Source organism: Astatotilapia calliptera, chromosome 6, assembly GCF_900246225.1.
Source record: "Astatotilapia calliptera chromosome 6, fAstCal1.2, whole genome shotgun sequence".
Classification (NCBI taxonomy): domain Eukaryota; kingdom Metazoa; phylum Chordata; class Actinopteri; order Cichliformes; family Cichlidae; genus Astatotilapia; species Astatotilapia calliptera.
This window is the reverse complement of record NC_039307.1, coordinates 10989099-11014530: the sequence shown is the minus strand read 5'-3', so window position 1 is coordinate 11014530 and position 25432 is coordinate 10989099. Positions and strand designations below refer to the sequence as shown.

Sequence of the window (25432 nt, the reverse complement as noted above, 5' to 3'; positions counted from 1 at the left end):
GGAAAAAAAGCTCGATATAAAATAATTTTTTTTTAAAAGGACAAGTAGTGCAGATATAACTCAGGTTATATAATTTTATTTGTTGTTACATGGGTAAACATGCTGACATTTTATTTTTGTTATTATTAACTATCTATTAACCACCTTCATACACATGATGTTACATGATGTTTTACAAACGATTCTTACATGTTTGTCCAAATATAGGTACCATTTACACTGTATTTTTTCAAAATGTAATGTAAATGTGGAGTAACTGATTATTTTTCTGTATACTACTTGAAAAATTCACCTATTATCTCCTTGCAGTCGACCAGTTCTATTCTTGCCTGTCTTCCTCTTCCTGTCTCTGTCTCAGTCCATCAGGGGACATTTGGGATGTGGTGGAAGAATGCACGTTTAAGACACTTCCTCACTGGCCTCACTACAGACCTGGAAGTCTGTCTTTAATATACAGTTTATGATTTTTTTCTTTATTTTCTCCTTCGGAAAGCTAGTCTAATTCTCTGTGTTGCTAAGGCAGGTTTTTGTTTGCCTTTTTTTAAGAAGTGTCTTACTCAACCTTTAAAAAATATTTATAGATTATTATTTTTTATTCTCTTCAGTTTCACTAATTTCGACATCCTCGGATCATGTATTCATTGACCATCTCGTTAATGGCTAAACAGGTAGAATTATGTTCCTCAGTTGTACATTCTGTTACTGTAGGCCAGTACTCAATCCAGGTTCTCTCACCAAGGACATACTGATACCTAATTTGAAAGTGAAAAACAGAAAAAAATCTTACAAATCTATGAATACTCCCAATATCACAAGAAGAAAAAAACAACAACTTACGATTGACTCTTTTCATCTTTGAAAATATCTCCAGATGTTCCCATCATAAGGAAGGTTTTGCCCACTCCCAGATCTAAAGCCATTCTGCAGTGTGGATAACCTAGGAACGTGCGCTGTCTACCCTGAGCACCCACATCATAACTTCCTGTAATCAATACATAGAAGAACAAATGCAAATAACACATAAAGGAATTTTTTACATTTTCTTTGTATTATTTGTAGCTCTAATCATCACTTCTGAAAGATTGCAAACTACCTGAAAACAAACAAACACATAAGTAGGCAGTTTGGGAAGAATTATTGGTCAGAGCCCAGAAAATGAATCTAAATCATACTTAATTGTGATTCCTTTAAAATTCACATATTAAGAAGAAGCTCAGCTATGAAAAATTAGGTGGCATTTTAATTCTGAGAAATTCTCAGCCAAATATTTGAAAATAATGATGGCTGAAAATGTCTTAAATTCAGACAAAGAAGATATCTGGTATCACCATAGGGGATCAGATAGGGAAACAATACAAATCGCAAACACTTTTGGTTCTGTCACAGGTTTAAATAAAATCAACCTACCTTCTTTGATGACTTCCAGCACCTGCACTGTGTAAATGTCTGTGGACAAACCATCTTTAAACTGTTCCACGCTCACTTTGTATGCTGAGGACAGACAGTTTGTAGACTGTTAGCTCACCTGCTCTGTTCCTTAGAGTATTTATTCCATATTTATTAAAAACAAACTTACCAAAATCTATTTTGCTCCTCACTGTAGTCTCACAAATCTTATCTTTGCGTTCATCATTGTTGATTTTTCCCTTCTTCTGCATACTACAATTCTCTGGAAATATACAACAGGCACAAAGGGATAAAGGAACTAAATGAGATTATGTGGAATTTTGTGGACTGGTGATGGCTGCATGGATCTAAGCCACATTTTAAATATGTTAGAGCTGTGTTTGTGTTATCTGCATTTGACTGACAGATGAGCTCCTATTAAACAATAGAATCATACATCTCATGGGTCAAATACATTACCAAAAACTAACTAGCAACTGCAATATACACCCAGCAGCCGAGTCATTACATCTTGGTAGTATCAGGTTGCCTCCGCAACTCGTCACAAAACATATTCAAAGAGTTGCTGGAAACATTCCTCAAAGATTTTGGCCACATTGATGCGATTGAATCACACGGGTGTATTTGTCACGGAGTGTCTAAAGTACTTTTATAGTAAAAAAAAAGAAAAAAAAACTTCCAAGTATTGTGTACAATCTACCTGTTCTAACCTTTGTATACCAAAAATGTTTAATAAAGAATTTCAGAGGTTAAAAAAAATGTATGTAGCGTCATCCCCTGCTTACCTTCAGCACATATGCATTCATCATTTCTACAGAGGCGCAGCAGCTCTCCAGTTTTCCTTTCTGGATGATAGAATCTCACACATTTTGTGTCTGCATTGACAAATAAAGATGTTTTTGCACCATTGTAGTACATTTAAAAATGTAATATTGCACCCAACCACATGAAGTGAAATCTACTGGAAGCAAAGATGAATCCTTTACGCTCAAAAAACGATTCAAAGATGCCAAACTCACGATCACTTTGTAGCTGGTCGCTGAATTCGTAGACATATACAGAAGCTGGTTGTAAGATGCCCACTCTCAGTTTCTGATGGACCCTAAAGGCAATCTCCAGCTCCGTGTAAGGAACCTAGAGGAGAGAAGTTATGAAAAGGAATTAAAAAATGATGTGAGCACAGGTCAAAAGAGAAAAAGTAGAGAGAGGGGGAACACTGATCGCTTACTTTGTTCAGGTAAATGGTGAGCAATCTTCTCTCTGACTCAGTGCTCAGCCTGTATTTTGAAATAGTGCGGGCATGCCCTTTGGCTTGCTACAATGAAACACACACATCCACGGTTCAAAATTTAAAGATGCCTCCTTAATTAGAAATACTGAATTCTGAACAATTTGAGCCCATTTGTGTTTATTTTTCTTACTAAATCCAGATCTTTTGTGCTAACAGTGAAGCCAGTTAGCAAGCCTATATCCAAGACTGGTGTGGTTGCATTACGCTCCTTGTTCTTATAGCTGTAAACAGAACAGGGAGAATAAGTAATCAAAGAATGAAAAGGCAAGAACAATTTCTTTATCAGCAGTAAAAGACACAAAAGTTACAAATCTGTATAGCTCTAAACAAGAGCTGTGAGAAAAATGTTTTAAATAAAATTGTTAGTGCTGTCAGCGCTAATCTTGTTAAAATGACGTTAACGGCATAACCGCATCAACAGGGCAAATCTCCATTAGCGGGTTAGTGCTTCCAAGTACTAACCCGCTAACAGGTGTCGCAACAGGTGTTTTTCTGCCTGGTGACTTAATTTCACAAATTTTCCAAGTGTGAGCTCAAGGTTGTTCATTTGTTGGTGGGAATAATATATAATATTGTTAAAACCTTTAACGGAAATCAAATCATTTGAAAAGTTCAATGAAATATACATATATTTATTTTTTGTCTACTTACAAAACCTTAATTTTTAGGTTGTAGATGTTTTCATCATCACCCAGCGACTCTGCAGAGGCAAAGCAATGGAAGACTTTAAATCTGATTTACAGTATTTATTTTTAAAAAGCTCGGAAAAAATCAAATTAAAATGAGAAAATTACCTCACATAGATAGTCAAAAAATGTGTACAGTTATCTTAAGATGGATAAACCGACAGAGGGCAGCAAATTACCTGGAAGGAGCTGCACTGACAGGTTAAATTTCTGACAGTTGTCTTCTTTTTCTTTCGGCAGTTCATAATACAGCGACGTTATCTGTGATACAGACAACAGGAGCTTACAGCAAATTCAAACACAAGGCAACAAATAAACAACAAATAAACAACCAAAACATTGCATTTTACTTACCGTCAGTGTTGCTTCTCCTGGTCCTGTGGCTGACACTTTCACGTCTTGGTTTATGACGTTGATCTGTTAAGGATGCAGAAATCAACACATAGCAAGCAGAAGGAACAGAGATGCTGTGTATTTACTTATGTGAAAAAGAACACTTTCTCACTTTAGATGTTCTTGTAGCAAAGTGGTTTTCCCAGTTAAAGTTGTATTTATCAGGCTTTGACCTCCCCGGCAACAAGATGTCCACATTCAGATCGTAATCTGGCTCTTTTTCACTGGTCCAGTACTCTGCTATTGCCTGGTACACTGTCATTGTGGCCTGGGGAGAAAAATGATCAGTGATCAATAATTTGTGGCCAGAGCAAGATTAACTTCATCAGTGGATCAGTACATGAGGATATTAAGATGTCTTCTTTACCTGAGCTGACCCATAGCCTCCATTCTCTCTGATCTGTTTGTTGAACCATCGGACAATTGGTCTTGCTTCATCAAAGGCCTTTAATGGAAGAAAAGGGTTGAAATACAGTGTATTTGTCTTATTTTAGTTAAATATAGAAAATCTTATCAAAGCTGTTATATAATAAGCACGATTTCCACAGACCTCTGCATATCCTCCTACACTACATCTATTATCTTCTCTGTGGTCTTCCTCATTTCCTCCTGCCTGGCAGCTCAATCTTCTATTACATGTACACTTTAGCTACATGTACTGCTCTGTGACACAGATACTTACCTTGGCCCTAACAAGAGCCAATAGAGCGTAAGCCGTGGCCTCCACTGTGAAAACTCGTCCTGCAGGTGAAGGCCAATAGGACGAATCTAAGCAAAACACAGAGACAGTTTTGCATCAAGTAATGTGGTGCTCTGTCTAATCTTTAATTTAAATAATTTTTATAATAAACTTGATAATAGGTGGGTAAGGTTATATAAATATATACACAAGTTCATACACAAGAAAAATGCATTCCATTTTTTCAAAAAGAAAGCTGCTATTTGATAGGTGCTGGCTGGGTGGAGGATTGAAGAAAAAAGGAGGAGTGAAATGCAGAAATGCAATGCTTGTTGTTACTTCAGTAATAGTTAACAGATACAACTCAGTAGATAATTGTTGGTCCTATGGAAAGAGAAGGAACCCAAAGAAGATTGCTAGGAATAAATGCACACTGGATAAGCAGAAGAAGATGGATGGATGGATGGATGGAGGGAAAAACACAGAGGCGCAAACATCAGTGTCTTACTTTCTTTTTCTTACGATGTGGCAGGTGAACGTGCATATAAAGATGGAATCACAAACACTCATGTCATATATTTTAGAATCACGCTTAAAGAAATATACCCCCCAAAAAAGGTTACACATTCATCCAGCAGGATGTTGATCCAAAATGTTCGAGTCACTCATTTAGTAAAACCTCCTACACTACATAAATGATCCAAACTAAACTTCTCCACTTACCGTGGCTGCTAAAAAATAGATTAAAAAAATGTCATGGAGAACAAAAATCTGTTAATAGCTGTCGCCAAAACTGTCACAGAGACTGGTTGGGTCCACACTCAAATGTTGTCAAGCTGCTCTACAAGCTAACCGACAGAAAGCAATAAAACCAATCTCTGATCTTTAGTAAAGTCATTATTGGGTGTCAGAATACGCATCTATTTGTACTGATTTTGAGTTGTATATAACTTCAAAACTAACAAACTCATTTGTGTGGAACTTTCTGCTTGTCAGAATCAGAATCAGAAACTTTATTGTCATTGTCATGAGAACAACGAAATTAAGAATGGTCCCCGATCATTGCATCATCCCTAGCAATATCAAAATATAAATAAAACAATAAAATTCAATAAATAAAATAGATAGAATACTTAAAATACTAACAATTGTGCTTTCCAGTTGACAGATGTGTATTAAAAAAAATCATTTTCTTTCACATTTTTTCTCCTTCATTTATGTCAAACAAAGCTGTATGTAACGTTTCTCGCGGTTAGTATCATGGTTGCTAGGCAACCTGAACAGCGCGACGAAGGCTAGACCGTCCCATTTCACAAGCCTCTCACTTCCGCACTTCTCGTACTTATAGTACGCACAGTGCGCGTACTTCAAGCGTGCAGACCCTGAATTGGGACACAGCCATCGTGAATGCTTCCTGGCCATCCAGCGAAACTCTTGGGAAGACAACGTGAACATTTTATTTGTACTGTATAATCTGCAGATTCTGACAGAAATCTGCAACTATCCTTTGAAGCACCGCTCCTCTAAAACAGCAATAAGGATAATTATTAGGTTATCTACATTATTATGTAAATAACAAAATAACTTAAAGCAAAAATTGGGAAACATAAAGTCCGAAGTCTTTACATTAAGGGCCATCAGTCAAACAATACTGTTTGCTCTGGGTCTAAACAGAGCGCGTTGTGTGTGACGTCTTCTTTTGCGCATGCGGGCCGCTTTGAGCGTTCACACTAGAGCACGTTTGCTGTCGCATTTTAGTTGTAGTGTGAACGAGCAGACAAAAAAATCGGATTTGATCAAAAAATCGGAATTGAGCATTAAGACCTGCAGTGTGAACGTAGCCATAATGTCAAAATACATTTTTAGGCCACTTTATCTTGCGTTTATAGAAAGCTAGGATATGCACTGAACTACAGAACAATTCCTGGAATGCTAAATAGCACGCATATATTTATAGCATTTTTGAGCTTTTCTTTCTTGCAGGTAACTACACAACCACACTGATGCTTTACATGAATCTCTAATAAGCTAACATGTACGTGAATGTTAGACATGAGAGTCAATCCGTTTGACCCAAGTTTTTGTGATGCGGTTGTTGATGTAGTTTTGCACAAGCTATTTATTATTCCACTTTAGTACTACTATCTTTATATTTTGGATTGTTGTGTTACAGCACCTGGGGAAGAAAACTTAAAGAAGATCTCTCGGTTTAGTTTGTTTTCATTGGCCATGGCGTATGATGTTATGGCAACAGCATAAGGGTTGACTAAGCTTGGCAGACGCCTCTCCAGGTAGCCCACTGCTTTGTCTATGCTCGCTTGCAGATTCTGGATAGAAAGAAACAATGAAGGAAAGAAAAGTAGAAGAAATGTAAGATCACGTCGACGGGTAAGATTTAAGTTGCAGCTGCACAGATGTTTAAAGATCTGCAATATGGGAACAAAATGTACAGACTGCCAGTCTTTCGATAGATCAGTAAACACACTATCCTTCATTTTTTATATTTGACTACTGGGTTTCACATTCTGTGCGTAAAAGTTTTAAAAAAAGAGAGATAACGAACAAAAAGGCACTCACATGAACAGTTGGAGCACATATTGTGTGTGACTCTTGCATAGAAATGACGCAGAAAGCTGTAAAGGAGGCATCTGAGTCTGTGTCAAGCACATCACCCTGTACACGCAAATACACACAAGCATGTCAAAACTACTGATATATATACTACTTCTTAATATATTTAATAATAAAAGTTTGCTGATTCATCCAAAATGACATTTGGTATACTATTCTGCAGGTTTGTATTTTATGCAGGCTTTTGTTAAAATGAAGAGTTAATGTTAATGAAATCAGTGCACGCACAAGAATCTCTTTGAGGGACACACTTCCAACTTCCATAAACATGCCGTTACGTTGCTGTGTGTTCACGATCAGAAACCTGACAGCGTTACAGATCACTTCACTTTGCACTGCTATCAGATTGTTGGCCAGGGCGAACACCTTGACAACATATGCTGTCAACCTAGTAGAAGAAAGAAGGTGTATATGTAAAATCAACAAATAGTCATAATCCGAGTGAGAAAATATGCAAACATTTACATATTAAAAACCAACAACTGTAGGCCTCACCAGGTGCTGCTGGGTTCATCCTGAGTCCTAGCAAAAGATCCATCTTTTTTACTGTATTCAAGTTGGTTGTGGTATCCTAAACAAACCAAAGAAAGTAAACTCAAGTTATTCACTATTGTTCAAACTCTGTAGTAAAAGTTACTGAAAACCTATTTGAATAGTATTTTTAAATTAGGTGGTTTTGTATTGCTTGTTACTGCCAAGTGTGACCTTTGGTTTTTACACACAGGGCTTTAAAAAAGAAATCTCTCATACCTGTGCTAACAGTTTGTGTTAACTTACCAGTTGTGATGTGCTGGAGGGCCTGATGACGCTGGTCAATGTTCGCAATCTCCCAGAGATCGGCTCTGTCTAAATATGTGATTGCGATAACTGGTAGGGTCATGTGAATCATGTTCTCCTCTCCACATCCTGAAGGCTGATAGATCAGACCACCCATTGACTCCCCACTAATTGTGTTCTTGAGCACGTTTCTCTGTTGTTTCCCTGAAATTAATACACAACCAGTCTCATCATTTGCTACTGAGAAAAAGGTGGAACACAGGGGCGTAATTTCCAGGGGGGTAAGGGGGGTTATGACCCCTCCAATAATCAGACCCAACCAATATAACCCCTACAATAAAATTATGAATTAGAATAGAATAATCCTTTAATTGTCCCACAAGGGGAAATTTGGTTGTATCAGCAGCAAAGAAAAGCACATATACAAAAAGAACAGGACACAGAACAGAAAACAAAATTATTATTATTTTTTTTACATATTTACATCAAAGACAATAGTTACCAGAGCAGAGTACAGTACAGCTGTTGAAATTAGCGTACAGATAGTGTGCAAACAGAGCAGGATACTGAAAGATGTTTAAATAGTTAAGAATATTTAGAATAATTAGAAAAGTGCAGATTGTGTATTGTACCTGTGCATTAAAAAGTAGACATGTAACTTCCAATAAGTTCGTGTATATATAAGCTGAGAAAAGTAATGTGCAGTTATAACAGTACAAGTTGTTACAGCACTGATGTAAACATCTGTGTTTCTTGGGAGCAGTTCTGCATAAATAGGCTGTTGATTTTATTTACTCATTTCAGTTAATACCAGCAAAATAGTTGTACATTTAATCATCTGGGAATTTACCCAGATTTATTTATTTATTTAGACAGAGATCTTGACCCCCCCAATGTTCAGCACAAAGTTACACCGATGGTGGAACACGTAGCTCTTACCAAATAAATACAGTAATCCCATATGCATTTTACATATAATTTTAATAATATGAATGATTTTAATTAATTAATATGCTTGAAATGTTTGGGTTTTTTTTGGCAGATATGATGTAAGCATTTGAAGGCTGATCATTAGTGTGATCATCACTGACGATATGTCACTGCATGTTGAATATTGCTAATGCTTTTCCCAAGCAGACAAGACTGTGCTGAAAGTCTGCAGAAACTATTACTGTGAGTAATCTGACATGACACTGGAACTGCCATGTGAATGAAATTTAGTCCTGTTGGCACCACTGCCTCTTATCTCTCCAGTAATACCGAGGTGACACTGCAGGCACTCTGATGTGTATATCTTACCTGTTAGTGAGATTTGTGTGCTGGTAGGTGAGTTGGGAACAAAATCTATCACAGGAATCTTGCTATTGAGGATTTCCACTTGTCTGCCATCTATAAAGTTGAAAAAGTTTCATTAATACTTACAAAAAATAACCAGAGATGATAGCTGTTCATTATCAGGCTATAAGCAAATGAATAAGTTACTATCTTTTCTTTAACTGGAGCTACTTAACATTGATACTCACCTGTACCTCTTTGTTTAGGGTCCAAAGTTAGAGTATGAGTAGATTTGATCAATATGCCTTCAGGCTGAAAAAACAAGCAACTTTTTAACTTGCTGTACAACAAATTTAGATGAGAATTGTTTGTCCTAGGTGGATTTGATTATAAGAAGTATCTCAGTTTAGTTCAGCCAGATCCACTAATAAAAAGAACAACTTTAAGTCAGCAGTAATTTATATTTCCTACACTTACAAGCACACATCGAGGAAGGATGGTATGGGAAGAGCAGCGAGTGTGCCAACCTGGCTCGAAAAGCCATGGCAAAAAGGATGGATACTGTGTTTTGGCAGTCTAACAAAGTAATATAAACTCAAACAAGCAAACAAAAAATGAAATCTTAAACCTCCCCAGAAAACTACTATATGCTGAGGGAGAGTTGAGTGTAAAACGTGTGGATTGTCGCATCAGACACAGGACACTTGCTTGGTCTCTTGTGTTCTGGGGGCCTCTGGATGTCTGGAGTTTTGATCTCCTCCATATCTGCTTCATACCCTGGAGGACGGGGCTGTGGCCCCCCCACACTCCCTAGCAGATCGTTACATGGAGAAACCTTTGGAATGCAAGCATGCTGATCCGCACAGGTATACACACAGGTGTACACACGGGTATTCACAGACGCGGACTACAGCTTTCTTGGCTGCTGCCTCAAAGCACATTGTGCGCTGTCTATCTTGCGTGCTGCACAATATCGTTTATTATTTAGTATCTACTGATATCTACTGCTAGCTAGTTTATTGTGATGGTGCCGTTTTTTTTATTATGTTGCTCTTTGTTGTTTGCTTTCTCTTCTGTTTTTTTTCTCCATACAGATGACCCAGGTGTTTTTTTTTCTTTCTTCCCCCCTCCCTCTCTTCTCCCCTTTGGTTTTCTTTCTCTCCCTCTCTTTCTTTCATTCTTTCTCCCTGTCCTATCCCCCAGTCATGTCTGTCCCGTTTGTAGCAACTGAAAATAAAATAAATTCATAATTATAATAAAGGTCAATCAAATGGACCAATATGGCAAGGCCATGATGATCCACTTGGTAAAATAAATCCGCTTGGCATCTTTCTTGGCCTTAAGACAACAATTCTGATGGCTAAAGATCCAAACGGGACACAAAAAAAAAAAAAGACACAGGATAAAAAGGAGGATGGAGGTAGGTTCCAAAGCATTTTTTAGATTAACCGAAGGTTTGGCAGGCTTCAGGGACTAAAAGGGGCACTCTATATGTGACCCTTAGAATGATCATAGGTGATAGCTCAACTGGAATGTGTGCTGAGCTTGACTTTGGTGCCTGCCTGTACCAATGCTATGCTTGATTTCTAAATGTATTTAATTGTACCCTGCATATCTGGCTGCATTCAATGACTTCATGTGTTTCTTAAAGGTAGGGAGCTATGTGAGTTGGTAGAATATGTCTTTCTTTCTTACCACTACTTGTAGCATTTTCACAATTCCATCACTGATACCCAATTCTGAGTCTTTGACAGCTGCTTTGATCTCAATGCGGTGCTGTCCCTCTTTTGTAGGAATGATGGTGAATGGTACAGATCGTATACTTTTGGCCCCGACTTTAATCTCCTGACGAAATTGCCCACGTTTAGATGCTGCACTGCACACATGTTCCGCCTCAGTCAGATCAATGCGCACCTTGAAAATAAATTCATTCAAGGATTTCAAACACTTTTTGTCATAATCTACAGAATATAAAAAATCGCTACAGTCTCTGATCAAGTTCCACTGAAGAACAGTTAACTGAATAATAATAATATTAATGATGATGATAAAATGTCATTGAATGGAACATTATGGTGGTGTTGACGTGCTTGGATGAACCAGGCTTACTGTGTAAAGATTGGGACCATAGTTGTGGATGACTGCCTTAATTTCTAGCTGCTCCCCACGAACAGCAGTGTCCGGTAGCTTCAGATCAACAAAGAAATCTTTACGGACAACTATCTCTAATGGATCACCCACACAGATACCTTCAAAAAAGAGAAAAAAAGAAAAACGGACAAAGACACAAACACAGCAAAAGAAAGACCAGTTGATGAGCTATAGGTTGGCTCCTTGATCTAGAGACAAATTATATCAGTTCATCCTCACCGTGAGTTTTTGATAGACTAATACCAGTGAGCTGCCAGGTTGTAATTGAGTCTTGCAAAGGAACATTTTTCAAAACTGATGTTGTTTCACTGAAAAACGAAATATTAACACTTTGAGAAGTGAAGGTACTAAGATATTTCAATTCTATATTTCAGCTCACTAACCATTTAGCTCTGTTCGCAGGGCAAGCAGGCAATTTGATATCAGACCACAGCCAACTTTCAGGGAAATTGGTGCGGGAAACAATTTCATTGCTGTCCATGAAACTGCTGTCATCATCCTCACCTGAAGTTTTAAAACGTTCACATTTTTATTCCTTTATAGTGACCAGTAGGACCATTTATAACCACCTTCCATCCATTGTTCGTGATTCTTACTGCGAGCCAGTTTGAGGCCATCCTCCTTCCTCTCAGCTCTCTTTTTTTCTATTTCCTTGCAGCAGTGCAGGAAAGCCTCAAAACAGGCTGTATCAGCGATAAACTCACTGCGCTTCTCACAGTTAGATGAAGTTGGGGTTTCCCGGATTCCATCTAAGCAACAGTCACGTTCCAGTTTGTCTTTATATTGACTCACTGTAGAGAAAATAGCATTTAACAGAAAGACAAAAGGTGAGACTCCTTCTGACCTTTTTTTTTTTTTTTTTTTTTTTTTACACAGAGGTATAAAAGACTAATAATTAGTTTATTTATTAGAAATAAAAAAAGTTTCTAAATTTAATTGAATTTGACAATCATTGTCACATTTTTTTACTGGTCATTTATGTTACTTTAGCTCAAAATAGAAAAAAAAAACTTAAAAATGTTTACTTTGGTACAACAACAGAGCAAAGTGGAAAGTCTCAAATAGTGATAAAACTAGTACTTTAAATCAAAACAACCTATAAATGTTCTCCATATAATTAAACTATAATTTGAATAAGAAAACACAAATGCAGAATGTGGAAAATGAATTGGAGTTTAAAAATTGTTGTAGCTGTAGATGAGACAGACTGAACTATTGTACATAATAAATAAATCTTGTAGTATTGTAGGAAAAAAAAGACATTTGACTTATTTTTTCTTGTACAATCATATAGCATGGAAAAGTTAAGCTTTAGAAATGTTAGCAACAAAAGGAGTTGTTTGTAAAGCCTGAAGTGTATGACAGAAGATCATGTAAGTGTTTGTTGATCTTACATAAGGTAGTTGTGACATTCATCATATCAACGGCCCTTTTTCTTCTGTTGGGGTTCAGACATTTCAGCTCTGGAAATAAACACAGACTAGACTTTACTATTTTGGTTTTAGAAGAAAGAAGGAATACAAGTGTGAGAGTAAAAAAGAGGTTACCTTGTCTGTAAGGAGTTCCAGAAGCTGTATTTGACTCAAACAGCAGCCCAGCATCATAAAATACACTCATGCTATCCTTCCCTCCACCTGGTGTGCACCCTGTGTCATAGTTCTCCACAGTGTCCCAAATCTACAGTATGGACGTTATACACACAGAGAAGCAGATAGTTTAAGTTTGGGGTTCAGCTATGAGTGTGCTGGCAGTTATTTCTATAGTTTTTGGTTTAGTCTTCCTCCATACCGTTACATATTAAAATGTTCTTGAGCAAAAAATGCAACAACTTGTATCTTTAGTCCACTGCCGTTAAAGTGTGAGCCTTAAACTCCTTAAAGTCATTTTGAAGGGGAATAAATGAAAAATAAATTACCTTTTTTTGGGTTAGACGGTGCTTACTGTTTAGGACGTATACACCTTTGTCAACTGCGACCAGTCCAACTGTGGCTTCTGGATCACCTGTGATTTTCAGGCTAAATATTTTGCGAGGCTCATAGAATTTAGAACCAGCTTCTGATTGAAGCTGCAGCTGGAGAAGGAAGGAAAAGTAGATTTGTATTCGTTAAAGCAACCAGACTGTAAATGGGAAATATACTAACTTTAACTGTGGTGCGCAGGTGTGTAATTTTCCCACTTAAATTGCTACATCATTATTATGTGTCTCACCGAACCCATGCAGGAGTCTTCTACATCCACCCAGACAGAGTCTGACACAACTTCGTTATCATTTGGATGATAATAGGCGATGATGCGGAAAGATGGCAGCAAGTCTTTGGTAACAGTGATGATTAAGGATATCATTATTTGACCACTTGTTCTGTAACGGCCATATTTCACGAGCTGACCTCTGCTAAGTATCTAGAGAAAAGGAACTGAACATCAACACTTATCTCGTATGTATGTACAGTCTACTATGTACGTTTGTTATGTAAGTAAATATGTATCTCACCAAGTACGTTATGTCATTTTGAACATTTTGCTGCCCACTGAGGTGAATGTTGATCTTCATGTTTTGCCTGTTTTTTACTTCAGCTGTATCCACCCCTTTAAAAACATTAAAAAAATTTGACTTAAGAATTTATTTATTTTTGGATGTCACTACCTCTCTAATGTTATTTCAGTACATACCTATGTGAATGTAACAGTTGCTCTGAGAGGCATATGGGAGAGCAGTCATGGTGGCTGACGCTTGCCTTTCAGGTGAAATTTTAACATCGTTGGTCTTTGCCTACAATAAAGCACACGTAAGCTAATAAAGTAATTGACTTCGCTCTCACTTTCATTCAGCCTGCATATAGAGGTGACCCATGTACAGTACAACATTGCTTTATGTGCAAAGTTGAATTTAATTATATCAAAGCCAGTATTCAGTAACAACTAAATATATACAGAATAATAATTATGAGACAATTAACCTAACAGTATCTTTAAAAATTTCTCCCACTGGGGATTTGAAGATTCTTGCATATCAGATAAGCTTATCTAACAACTGAAAACTATTAGGTTTTATGACTTACTATGATTTTCATTGGTTGAGGATTATTGACTGTATTGATAGTAAGCCTCGCCATCCCATTAGCTGCGGTAAAGCCTTGGACATCACCTGGGTCAATCATCACTGCAACACCTTGTGCAGGAGAGCCATCAGGATTCAAAACCTCAATCTGCAAAACAAAGCAAAACAACAACGATTTTTATCATTTTTATCATTTTATCTACTCTTTTTGACCATCTTTATACTTCTCCGTCAACGCTGTCAAAGCAAATATTCACATTTTTCACAATGCCTGTCACAATCCTGGTAGTGGCGATTTTACGATTTTCTTTCATGTTTATTTTCTTGTTCTTTCTCTTTTCATGGGGATAAGGGGGGGGGGGGGGGGGGGGGGGGGGGCTATGTCATGATCCTGGGTCTTTTGACCTAGCGTTTTGAGTTTTAGTTTATTTTTTATGTTTATGGTTTATGTTTAAGTTCATTAGGTTATCTAAGTTCATTTGTTTATTAGATTCCCCTTGTGTCTTCTACCCCTGTGTTTTAGTCTCCCTTTGCCCTTTATGTGTTTCATGCTGCATGTCTTATGTTTTCAAGTTTGTATTGTCATGTCTGCGTCTCATGTTTCCTCTTTTATTTTGAAGGTCCATGTCCTACGTCAGTGTAGTCAGCTTTGCTTCCTTTGTTTCATAAGTGTCAGCTGTTTCCCCATGTGTTTCCACTTCCCCTAATCACCCTTGTGTGTATTTAGTCTGTGTGTTTCTGCTCATTCTTTGTCAGGTTGTCTATTGTTCATGTCATGTTTCCATGTATTGTTCCATCCAGGCCACGTTTCATGTTGAGGGTTTTTTCATGTTTGTTTATAGGTCACCCAGTTTAGGTTAATGTTAGTTTTGCTTTGTTTGTACCTTTTTTTACCTGCCCCATTAAACGGCTCGCTTTTTGTTAATATTTAAGTTTTGTTCCCTGTTCCTTGGAGTCTGCGTTATGGGTCCTTTTCGTCAATCCATACCGTCTGCCTCTGCCAGACTGTGACAATGCCATCCAGTGGTCATTTCTAAAGTGACCATTTATGTATCTCAGATCATCTAACCATAGTTTTATTTTTACAAACATGCAAATAAAGGTAATTCACATTACCGCAACATCGAAGGACATTCCTGGTTTGAAATATCTGGACGTTTTCTTGAAGTGGATGGTGTAAGGTGATGTAACAATCTGAATACCTGTCAGCTCTGCCTCTGCCATTTCACTTCCTGTACAAACAATTACATTAAATATATGAATTAAAAATGATTATTAGCACTTTAAAACACAATAAAAACAGACAAGCAAAGATTTCAGGGCAACGGTAATATAGAAAGTTAAATGTACATTATTTTTGGTGCAGTATTTCAAAAGCAACTTAGATGCATTTTAAGTTGTTGGCTCTCAGTATATTAATAGCACAACATAAATACAATATAAGGACTACATTTAATATTGCGCCATGAATGCTATGATCCCAATTAATCCCAATAAAATGGAAGCGAAATTTCACACACAGGACAAGTCTCCGTCTGTCCTCTGTTGTGTTTTCCACATGGTTGTCTCTCTCCCTGTTCTGTGTTTTTCTGTGTGTGTGTGTGTGTGTGTGTGTGTGTGTGTGTGTGTGAGAGAGAGAGAGAGAGAGAGAGAGTGGAGAACTGAGAACTGATTGTACAGGCATTATTAAATATTTACCAAAACCGTGTTTAAATTTATAAAGATAATAATATCAAGAGTTAATTTGGCTGAACAGGGGACTTTAATAATCTAACAATGTAATTAATTAATATAATTAATAATTAGTAACTTTTTAAAATTTACATGTAGGATTTGTTTTACGATACACAGATCAAAAATGTTAAGGGAACATAAGACAAAGCCAGTTAAACTTCAGGCATATAAGTCTATCAAGTTAGGAAGCATAAATCATTGTATATGAATCTTATCTTTTTTTGATCCAAATGAAAGCAACAACAGGAACACTGAAAAGGCAACAAGAAGACACTGCCCAAAAGACAATATCGGACTATAGACATATAGACACAGACGGTTGCTTTTTGCTAGTGTGCTTGTCATTACTGATAGCATTAGACTGTTACTGAAATGTATTCAGCTTGCACAGGAAGTTAGGTAAGGTTTGCTGTGTCTCCCAACATAGTCTTAATATTACAGAGGATATATCAAGAAATGAGGTGGAAAAGAAGACAACGAGAGCTGGACAGGACTAGGAAGGGCATTAACTGAACAGCCGGGCTGATATCTGCTCCTCTGTGCAGAGAGAAACACTGCCAGAGCCCTTCAAAAAGACCTTGAGATGGCTCACATACATTATTCTGAGATAATTGCCAGAGAACACCAGAACTCCAAACACAGTTACATAGTTATATAGTTTACTGTGTAGCTTTTTGCACAGAGAATGACTGCTCACGGGATATTTCCTATTTTTTGGTTATGTGTGAAAATATCAGCAGTTTATGCAATCCTCAGACCAGTTTGTCAATCAAAACATCCATCTCTCTCATTCTGATGCTTGGTTTGAATTTCAGAAGGTCATCTTGATCATGTCTACAGACCAATATTGAGTAACTGGCATGTTGTTGGCTGATTGGGGATTGACATTAACAAGCAGTCCAACAGTTGTACCCAACAAGGTGCCTGGTGGGTGTATTTCATCTTATTGAGAGTATTTCAGTAACACAGCCATTTACACACCCATTAATGCTTGTGTTAGCTATAGGTGTACTACTATAATTAACATTCACCTTTGATATTTTTAATTACACTCACATGCTCTCTTTTACCATTTCTTACCGCTGTCTGTCAGCACATTGACAGCTGCAAATATGGAGCTCCCCACCAGGCTGGAGATGTTTTCAAAGGTCTGTTTGATGTGCTCTTTCTTCAGCGTGACTGTTCCTACACCATTCTCAATCTACAACACATAACACACATAATATTAGTGCTTTATTTCATCTGGATGCAAATGTTGCAGCTTAGACCCAAACAGAAAACATTTGTTCCATTCTTTGCATGTGTTTTAATACATGTGCATAAAAGAAAAATGTGTGCGACAGAAAGACACAATAATAAAGATGAAGTGATGGCACACAACAGTGATGAACAAATGTGTGAGTATGTACCGACACTTTCTGAAGCGAGGCCTGAAAATTTGTCTTTTGGTCCTGATGCGAAACTCCAAATACCCCAAAAGCTGACCCATCCACCTCTTCACCAAACAGATAGCTAAAGCCACAAGAAAGTAATTAATAAGCTCACGAGGCCAACAAATGGGTATGATTAAAATAAAAACATCAAAAAACATAAAAAAACAACAATCTAAAATCTAAAAAACATTTTACATACGTAGCTTTGATGTTGATGGTGAGCTCATCACTGTCCACATAGAAGAAAGGATTTTCACGCGTCAGCTTGACCTCGAAATTGGGCAGCACTGAAATGACATTTTACTGTATGGTGAAGATAAAGTAAAGAGGGTAAAAGTATTGTTGTACAGGTTATATCTAAAGTGGATTTAACCCCTGGGCCTGAAAAGTGAGTCCAGAAAATGGGGAGAAGCCTTAAACCTGCATTCTTTGTAGCAAGTAAGAAAAAAAAATCTGTTTTGTTTGTTTATGTTTCGGTGGGTATGGTATTATTTTCTTGTGCTTCTAATTTTTTTTGTTTGTTAGGTGAGTTAATTCCCTTTTCTGATCCATTCTGTCCTAGTTTCATTTATGTGTTTTGGTCCTTCAGCCTAGTCTCTGTATTTCTGTATTTTTTGTTCCACTGTTTAGTTGTGTCAAGTTGATGTTCTCTAATTTTAGTTAACCTCACTTGTGTTCCCACTGGTTTCCTCTCCCATCCTCATCTCCCATTGTCCTTTGTTGTGTCCTTCCTCATGTCTTCCAGCTCTGTTTCCACATTTTTACTTTCTTTGCTCCCACTACTGCTACTGTGTTGGACTTTTTCATTCCGTTTAAAGTAAAGCATTAAAGGTAATTTTGAATTTGTTTCCTGCCTTTTTGGGTCCCAAATCCTGCTTGGCACACAGCGATTTCATGACAACGTAATCTTTACATTGCAAATGATGCTCCATATTAGTTAATAAGCAAGAGTGTGCTACTAATATGGTGACAGCCAAAAATGCTTAGAGACTTCAGAAACAGAGCTTCACAAGGCGGTGGCATGATACCTACATCCATCTTTTAAATGCAGTCTATGATGAAAATGCCCATGAGATAGCTCACCATAGTCCTTGACCTCAAATTCTGCAGAATAGCTCAACTGTGGTTTACTCTGGAAACTCGCCATCACTTTCCACAGTCCAGTGCTTTCAAAAGACAAACACATGTACATAGAGTCAGACTGACATGTGAAGGATGTCTTCCAGGACGATGGCATGTTTCAGTGGCTAATTTAAATGTGCAGAGCTGAATCCCCAATTTAATACACTCATAGTGCTTAAATATCCAGAATGATGTGTGTGTAGTTTGGCATATTTTTGTTTTTAACTGAGACATGGTGATGCTTTTAGATGAGTAACATAAATGCTAACATGCATATGTTGAAATGCTGATGTTTATGAATAATTGTAAGTGTGTTTGCCAGGTTTTGTGTGTTAAGCAGAATCCACTTTTACTGTATTTGCTGAAATTTTCCTTTGTTTATCTTTTAATGTCTACTTTAATGTCTGCTTTAGTGACATCACAACAAGCTTGGATAAAATCCTATGCACACCCTTTTCAGCAAAATAGGGAACATCTTACTGCCAGACACGAACACCTTTTTGTGATGAAAACGCAAGACAAAAATGTTTTAAGGGGCATTAAATGCATGGCATACTGCCAATAAAATTACCCTGTGATGTTTAGTTAATTCTTTATAAAATCATTCACATATAATGTGAAACTACTTTCTAACTGCTCTGTCCACTTCTTTGATGCAGAATACCCCTTTCTCACATCAAGTATCTAGGAAATGTAAATGGATCACCTGCCTGCAAAACCGCGCACGTTCTCAATAATAAATTCCGTTGTAATAAACACAGAGACGATGGTACAGGTGCTTAACATGTGCAACTTGCAAATATTAGCATTCTAATAAGTACTAAATATAAGCATGTTAAAACTCTACTTATCACTGTGTCTCAGTTATTCCATATATGTAAAAGTAACATACAAGAAACCCCACCCCCCCCCCCCCCCCACCCCTCCAAAAAAACAAAAACAAAACAACAAAGCATGGAATTAAAAAATATATACCTGACAATTTCATTAAGTTGAAAATGTCCAGAGTGGATTCCTGATTTCACAGAAACTGTATCGAGTGGGAAAATGATGCCTTCAGGGTTCTAAAAAAGAAAACAAAATAAAAACCAAAAAAAAAAAAAAGGTTTTATAGTTTGATTTACAAAAAAAAAATCTAGCTCCTTCATCTCTTCTGTCATACTGTTGTTGTATTATTTATTCTATACACTTAATGTTTTCATGGCATATTAAGTTATATTATTAAGAGTCTATTAAGACTCCATAAGCTCAAGCCTTTATCAATCTCAGTCATACTGCCTTCATACTACCTAGATATGAAAAACAACAGAACATGTAATATGACAATGAATTCTTCAACCAAATGACCTCAAAATTCAATTAAATAACACATTTTAATACCCATCTCAAATTAATCCATTCAGTCAAATTCTAGTCTGTCTGCTAGTTAGTTTATTGCTTGGTGCAGACTGATGGTAGTGGTTTATCCTCTATAAAACAATGACAACTTGCCTTCATCTAAAAAGAAAGTTCTACAATATCACATTCATTATGAAATAAAAGAATAAAACAAAAGCAATACCACAAACTGAATGGCAACAGAGGTATCACTTATGGTGGAATTGTCCCGCTCCACTGGTTCCATGTTAGGGGTCAGTGCAAATAACCTGTAATGAACTGAGAGAAAGGTTATTCATGTTATTCTACATTTAGCTCTGTGACTGTTTGGCTTTTTCAGCTGCTTGTAACAGTAGTGTATGTAACGTGTTACAAAGTAACAAAGAATTGTATGTTTACGTCCTGATCAGGATAGAGCTTTGTGTCAGTGTGTGCCTATGTGACAATGCATCTATAACCATGTTATGTAGTATTGTAAAGTGAAGTAAAAATTAAAGGTGGGCAAATCATTTTAAATATCAATTGAATATCACTGGTATTGGCATTGGATTGATACTAGCATGATAGGATCAACACTTTGTTTCTATCTTCTAAGTTCTATATGTAGCTCACTGAATCTTGTTAGATTAAATATTTTTTGAAAATGAAAAAATATGCCTCAAATATGTGTGTTCTGACTCTTCAATGTCTTTTATTTATAGCCTATAGCACATTTCAGCACCTGAAGTTGACCTAAAAAGTCCTTTAGAGACAAGCGCAGTTACAATAGAGGTCTCCAAAAAAACATGACAAGTTGAAGTGTGTGTGTGTGTGTGTGTGTGTGTGTGTGTGTGTGTGTGTGTGTGTGTGTGTGTGTGTTAAGAATTTGTAAACTGACAATGATTCATCTCATGCAAAATGACACACTGCCCTTCCCTACATAAATTGCCTTTATATTAAAAGTATTGGTTATCAGTATTGGCAATACAGGCCCTGTATTTATTTTATCAGACTCTGCAGTATTACACAGCACTAGTAACAAGTAGAGCAAGTAATTTGATATTGCAATAAAGTAAAAAAAATGCTTTTAGAAATCCCCAACACTACAAAGGGGGTTGATTGTACACATTGTAGTTTGCTGTGGGAGCCAAAGGGAGGCGCCAGATTTTCAGGTTTAGTTGTAACTCTAAGTAAAACATAAAGGTGAGCTCTTTCATTCCACATTTAAACAGAGTAATGCTGTGCTTCCAAGGGTATCAGTAACCCTGCATTTAACTTCACTTCCAGCGGAACATCTTTTTTTCACCACTAGAACTATAAGTCAAAGCAACAGCGCAGCATTGGCAGGAACAACAGCTATATCAACATAACATATACATATATTTTAAAACACAATTTCCTTAAACTCAAAATGAAACACAAAGCTTCAGAGACATGATATGAGGTTTTTTTCCTACACTAGAATGATTGTATGATGCTCCTTGGTCTGATTTTAAACTTTGCTGTAGGTTTTGTGTTAATACTTAAGAATGAAAGAAAGACTTTGTTTATGTCCTCATTAGGATAGAGATTTGTGTTGTTGTGTGCCTCATATGTGTCAGTGCATGTTGGGCCATGTTATGTAGCATTGTAATATGCCACATTTCCCAACATGCCACAGTGTTTTTCAGCACAGTTACATTAAAACCATCGGTATCTGTAGACTTCCGCTATTTTCAACAGACCTTCATTTATCTATTGAGCTCTACTTAGACCTCTTTATACACTTTTCTTGTTTCTGTATCCAGGATACAAGCATGCAGAGCAGGATTTAAGATTTTCCTTTTTTAAGGTATAAAGGAGAAGCTGAACAATGACCTCTTTCTTTTATCATAAATTACTGTTTGAACAAAACAATAACAAGACAATCCAACATAAAGAGCTAAGACTAAACAACTTTCTTTCTATAATGAAATTCCTCTTAAAAATTCAGAATGTCTAAAAATACAGAAGCATTTTATCATTGTGTATTGAACTTACCTTTGCTGTTGGGTGTGTAGAGAGTCTTGTCCGTCTGGATGAAGATGTATCCAGAGTGGAAGGACACTAGGACAATTTTCTCCAGTTTCACATCAGGGAACTGAGCTTGCAGGTAAACATACTGCTTCCTTTGTGGATCCCTACTGAAGCCTTGATTGGGGATCTTGGACCAGTGTGAAGAAACAGTACAATGCAGGGTACATGAGATAATTAAGTTAAGGTGGTAGTGCAGTGCCACTTCAGAAACTATTCGGACACTTCTACTTTTTGCACACTTTACAGTTTTGCAAATGTAATTTTTCAATGAAAAATTACATTTACAAAAATATTAAAAATTACAAAAATATTAAAAAGTGTTTTTCTATTTATTCTCTTTCCTAATTTGTAACAATCTGATATGTCATTTTTAAAAGTATTCAGGCTCTTAAGTCTTTAAGTCTTTTGAAGCCTGGATAAGAAGATTTGTCTGTAAAGTGCTGTCTTCAGGCTCCTTCACAGATTGTATGTGCTTTAAATGGAGGCTTTAGCTGGACCACTCATTAACAGTCAGTATTTTTTTTGGCTGTATGGTTATCATCAGACCAATTTCAGTTGGCATGTACTTTTAATAAGGTTTTCTTCAAGTATCTGCATTTGGCAGTGTTTATCCTTCCCTTACTATTTCAGATCTCCACCAAAACCAATTGCAAATACCATCATGCTTCACTGCCTGGACTGTATTGGCCACATGATAATCATTGCCTGGTGTAAATGGATCATAGCTCTTGATGTTTTGCTCAAATAGTTCTGTTTTTGAGTCATTACATCTTTGTTCGTGTGTGCTGTGACCTGAAAATGTATCTGGAAAACTTGGATTTTCTTCTCTAAAAGTTGCTTCCTGAAAACTGAAAGGGTTTTCCATTGGGCACATTCTCCCATTTTTGCAGAGGAATTTCTAAACCTCTTTGTGTGATCACTGGGTCCATGTTTACCTCCCTGACCAACTTTCCTTTCTAATCTGTCTGGCTAAAACACTATAAAAAGTATGTGTAGTTTTATACATGTTACTTTCAATTATAGAGCCAACTGCTCCTGGACAATGGAAGATTTGCTAATGGTTATATAAACTTGCTTTAATCTTTTCTTCACCACTGGCTTTGTTTTTTTAATACAATTTTTAACATTTCTAAAAACAAATTTTTTTGTTTTATCAATGATTATTGAATGTAGACTAATATGAAAAAGTCAGTTTGATTAATTCAAAACAAATTTAGAACAAATCTTATAACACAAGAAACATTTAAAAAACATAAGGTGTCTAACTTAATGGTGTACATATGCTAACCTTTAACTTAAACTCTTGTTCTGTATCACTTTGCTTATTATTATGCAAAAACTGAGGGCTGACAAATCCAAACAAGACTTACCTACCAACGAAACCAGTTAACAGTAACATAGATTTCCATATTTCTGCATTACCTTAATTTGTCCAAAGGCCTGAAATTTATTTGCACTGTTGAGGTTCACAGATGTTGATATCAGCGTTTTGGATTTGGTCGGATAGCTCATTACACTAATTTCAACCATTAAATCGCTTTCATCAGTGCAGTCTTGACACTCCACAAAGATGTTTTGTGCTGTTCCTACCCCCAACAAGTTGGGGGCAGACATCACCTTCCTATGGAGCAGTGGTGAGACAGAGAGGAAAAAAATTAAACATTGCTTCTAAGAACAGGCAAACACACTTTTGTTTACCACTGACAAATACAAAGATTTACTTTTATTTGTTTTTTCCCAAAAGCTGATGGGAAGTTCTGGTTTAAACAATATGTTTGACTCTCTTCTGCTTCGAACTGGACTTTACACATAATAAGTGATCCATTGATTATCTTGACCAAGGTACTAAGTACTAAGTCAATATAATATTTCATCACTGTTGTTATTGTTTATTATGGTTGGGACGGGAAAAATAAAAAACATCTAAAAAGTAATAAAAAGTCTAGTTACTTGCAACAGAATGTTAATTTATACAACAGAAACTGCTAAAAGACTAATCATTATGGAAGTAACAGATGAAATGCAATTATTGAAAATCTTTACTCGTATAGGTTCAATTGGAAAACCAGTAAATCAGTAAGAGTAGGGACAGAGTTCCCAGACAAAGACAGCTTTTATTTGAGCTTTAAAAATAGACTGGAACTGAAGCAGCATATTAAAATGAATTAAATAATACATTATTTCATCACTACCAAATTTAAATTTAATTTTCTCATCAAAGATTTAGTGTATCGTTAGCTTCATAGCATAATTGCCTAAGTCATTTGACTAAGTCAAATGACTTAGGCACTTATGCTATGAAGCTAATGGTATGATATAACACTCTGACATGTCTGAGGGGTGCAGAGCCTACATTTGATATTGTGTTGTACATATAAACATTACAGAAAATATTTAATAGCACCAGTAATATAAAAAAAACAATAAATTCATGCTGTTATTTTACAGACAAACATTTTCAAATCACAAACTCTTGTAAACTTAGAGTTTGGATCTTGAGCTGTACTTACATGGGTGATCCATCAGTCAGAAAAATTAAGGACAAAAAGGCCAGTGAGGCTAATAGCCAAAGCCAAGTCCTGTATGTCCCCTTGCCTGATCTCATATCTGCCCTTACCATACAACTCTGGAGCATTTTTATCCACGTAATGCCCTCCTTCTGCACTTTGACTTTGACCCAGTGCAGTTTTGCCCAATTAATCTACTAGATCAGGTAAAAAATCATTGAAAATGTTAAAAGTATGCACATTTGCATACTAGAGCAGAGTTCTCTATGGTTTGATTTTAAAAAATCAGGACACACAGTATCAGACTTAAACAGCAACCACCATCTTTTTTTCCAAAGCTAACACTGTTTGATAAGCTGCTGTATCTCCAGAAATTGGTGAACGGTATTTTTTTAAAAAGTAATATCTAATGCAGCATCATTCATATAAAAGATATGATTCTATTGCAACAGCAAGTATCATTTGTTCATGTTAAACTAAGAAAGGTAAAATTAAAATGCAAAATCTTTCTCAGCAATGGAAATAAAATCAAATGAGATAATGTGTAACTGGAATAACACTTTAAGATTGACACTTGGCCCAGAGGTTACTTGAAATTAGATTACTTGTGTGTGTGTGTGAGAATAATCTTCTAACAGGTGTACTTAAAATTACTTATGTAGTACTTAAAGTATAATCTGTATCTCCTTTCCTGTAAGATATCCATAATTTCCAAATAAAGTACCTTACATTTACTTGCAGAGTAATTAAATGTGGGGTACCTGCAGAAAGCTGATTCTGTTCTGGACCTAGACATTCCCAAAGTCTTGAGTTAGTGAATGGCTACATCCAGATGAACAGAATCAACTTTCTGGGCTTTTCTTACCTGGATGATTGT

General features: G+C 36.5%; 1 protein-coding gene across 1 annotated transcript; it reads right to left on the bottom strand.

Annotated features, from left to right (window-relative positions):
* Nucleotides 1-75: 75 nt before the first annotated feature.
* Nucleotides 76-24810, bottom strand: LOC113023852 (complement C3-like). Its single transcript, XM_026170264.1, has 43 exons — nucleotides 24559-24810; nucleotides 23471-23669; nucleotides 22013-22175; nucleotides 20199-20293; nucleotides 19613-19701; nucleotides 18599-18681; nucleotides 17715-17802; nucleotides 17492-17594; nucleotides 17163-17283; nucleotides 15465-15580; nucleotides 14350-14496; nucleotides 13961-14060; nucleotides 13782-13876; nucleotides 13499-13690; nucleotides 13206-13361; nucleotides 12838-12967; nucleotides 12685-12753; nucleotides 11887-12081; nucleotides 11674-11794; nucleotides 11510-11598; nucleotides 11249-11388; nucleotides 10835-11053; nucleotides 9388-9451; nucleotides 9164-9253; nucleotides 7865-8068; nucleotides 7583-7658; nucleotides 7316-7475; nucleotides 7034-7129; nucleotides 6633-6783; nucleotides 4460-4545; nucleotides 4145-4222; nucleotides 3890-4045; nucleotides 3739-3801; nucleotides 3564-3645; nucleotides 3350-3398; nucleotides 2829-2919; nucleotides 2636-2722; nucleotides 2427-2541; nucleotides 2193-2282; nucleotides 1577-1669; nucleotides 1408-1491; nucleotides 838-982; nucleotides 76-752 (listed from the first exon to the last, which is right to left on the bottom strand). Exons 1-43 carry the CDS (start codon nucleotides 24681-24683, stop codon nucleotides 611-613), a joined length of 5037 nt encoding a protein of 1678 aa, XP_026026049.1. The 5' UTR covers nucleotides 24684-24810; the 3' UTR covers nucleotides 76-610.
* Between the last annotated feature and the right edge of the window lie 622 nt (nucleotides 24811-25432).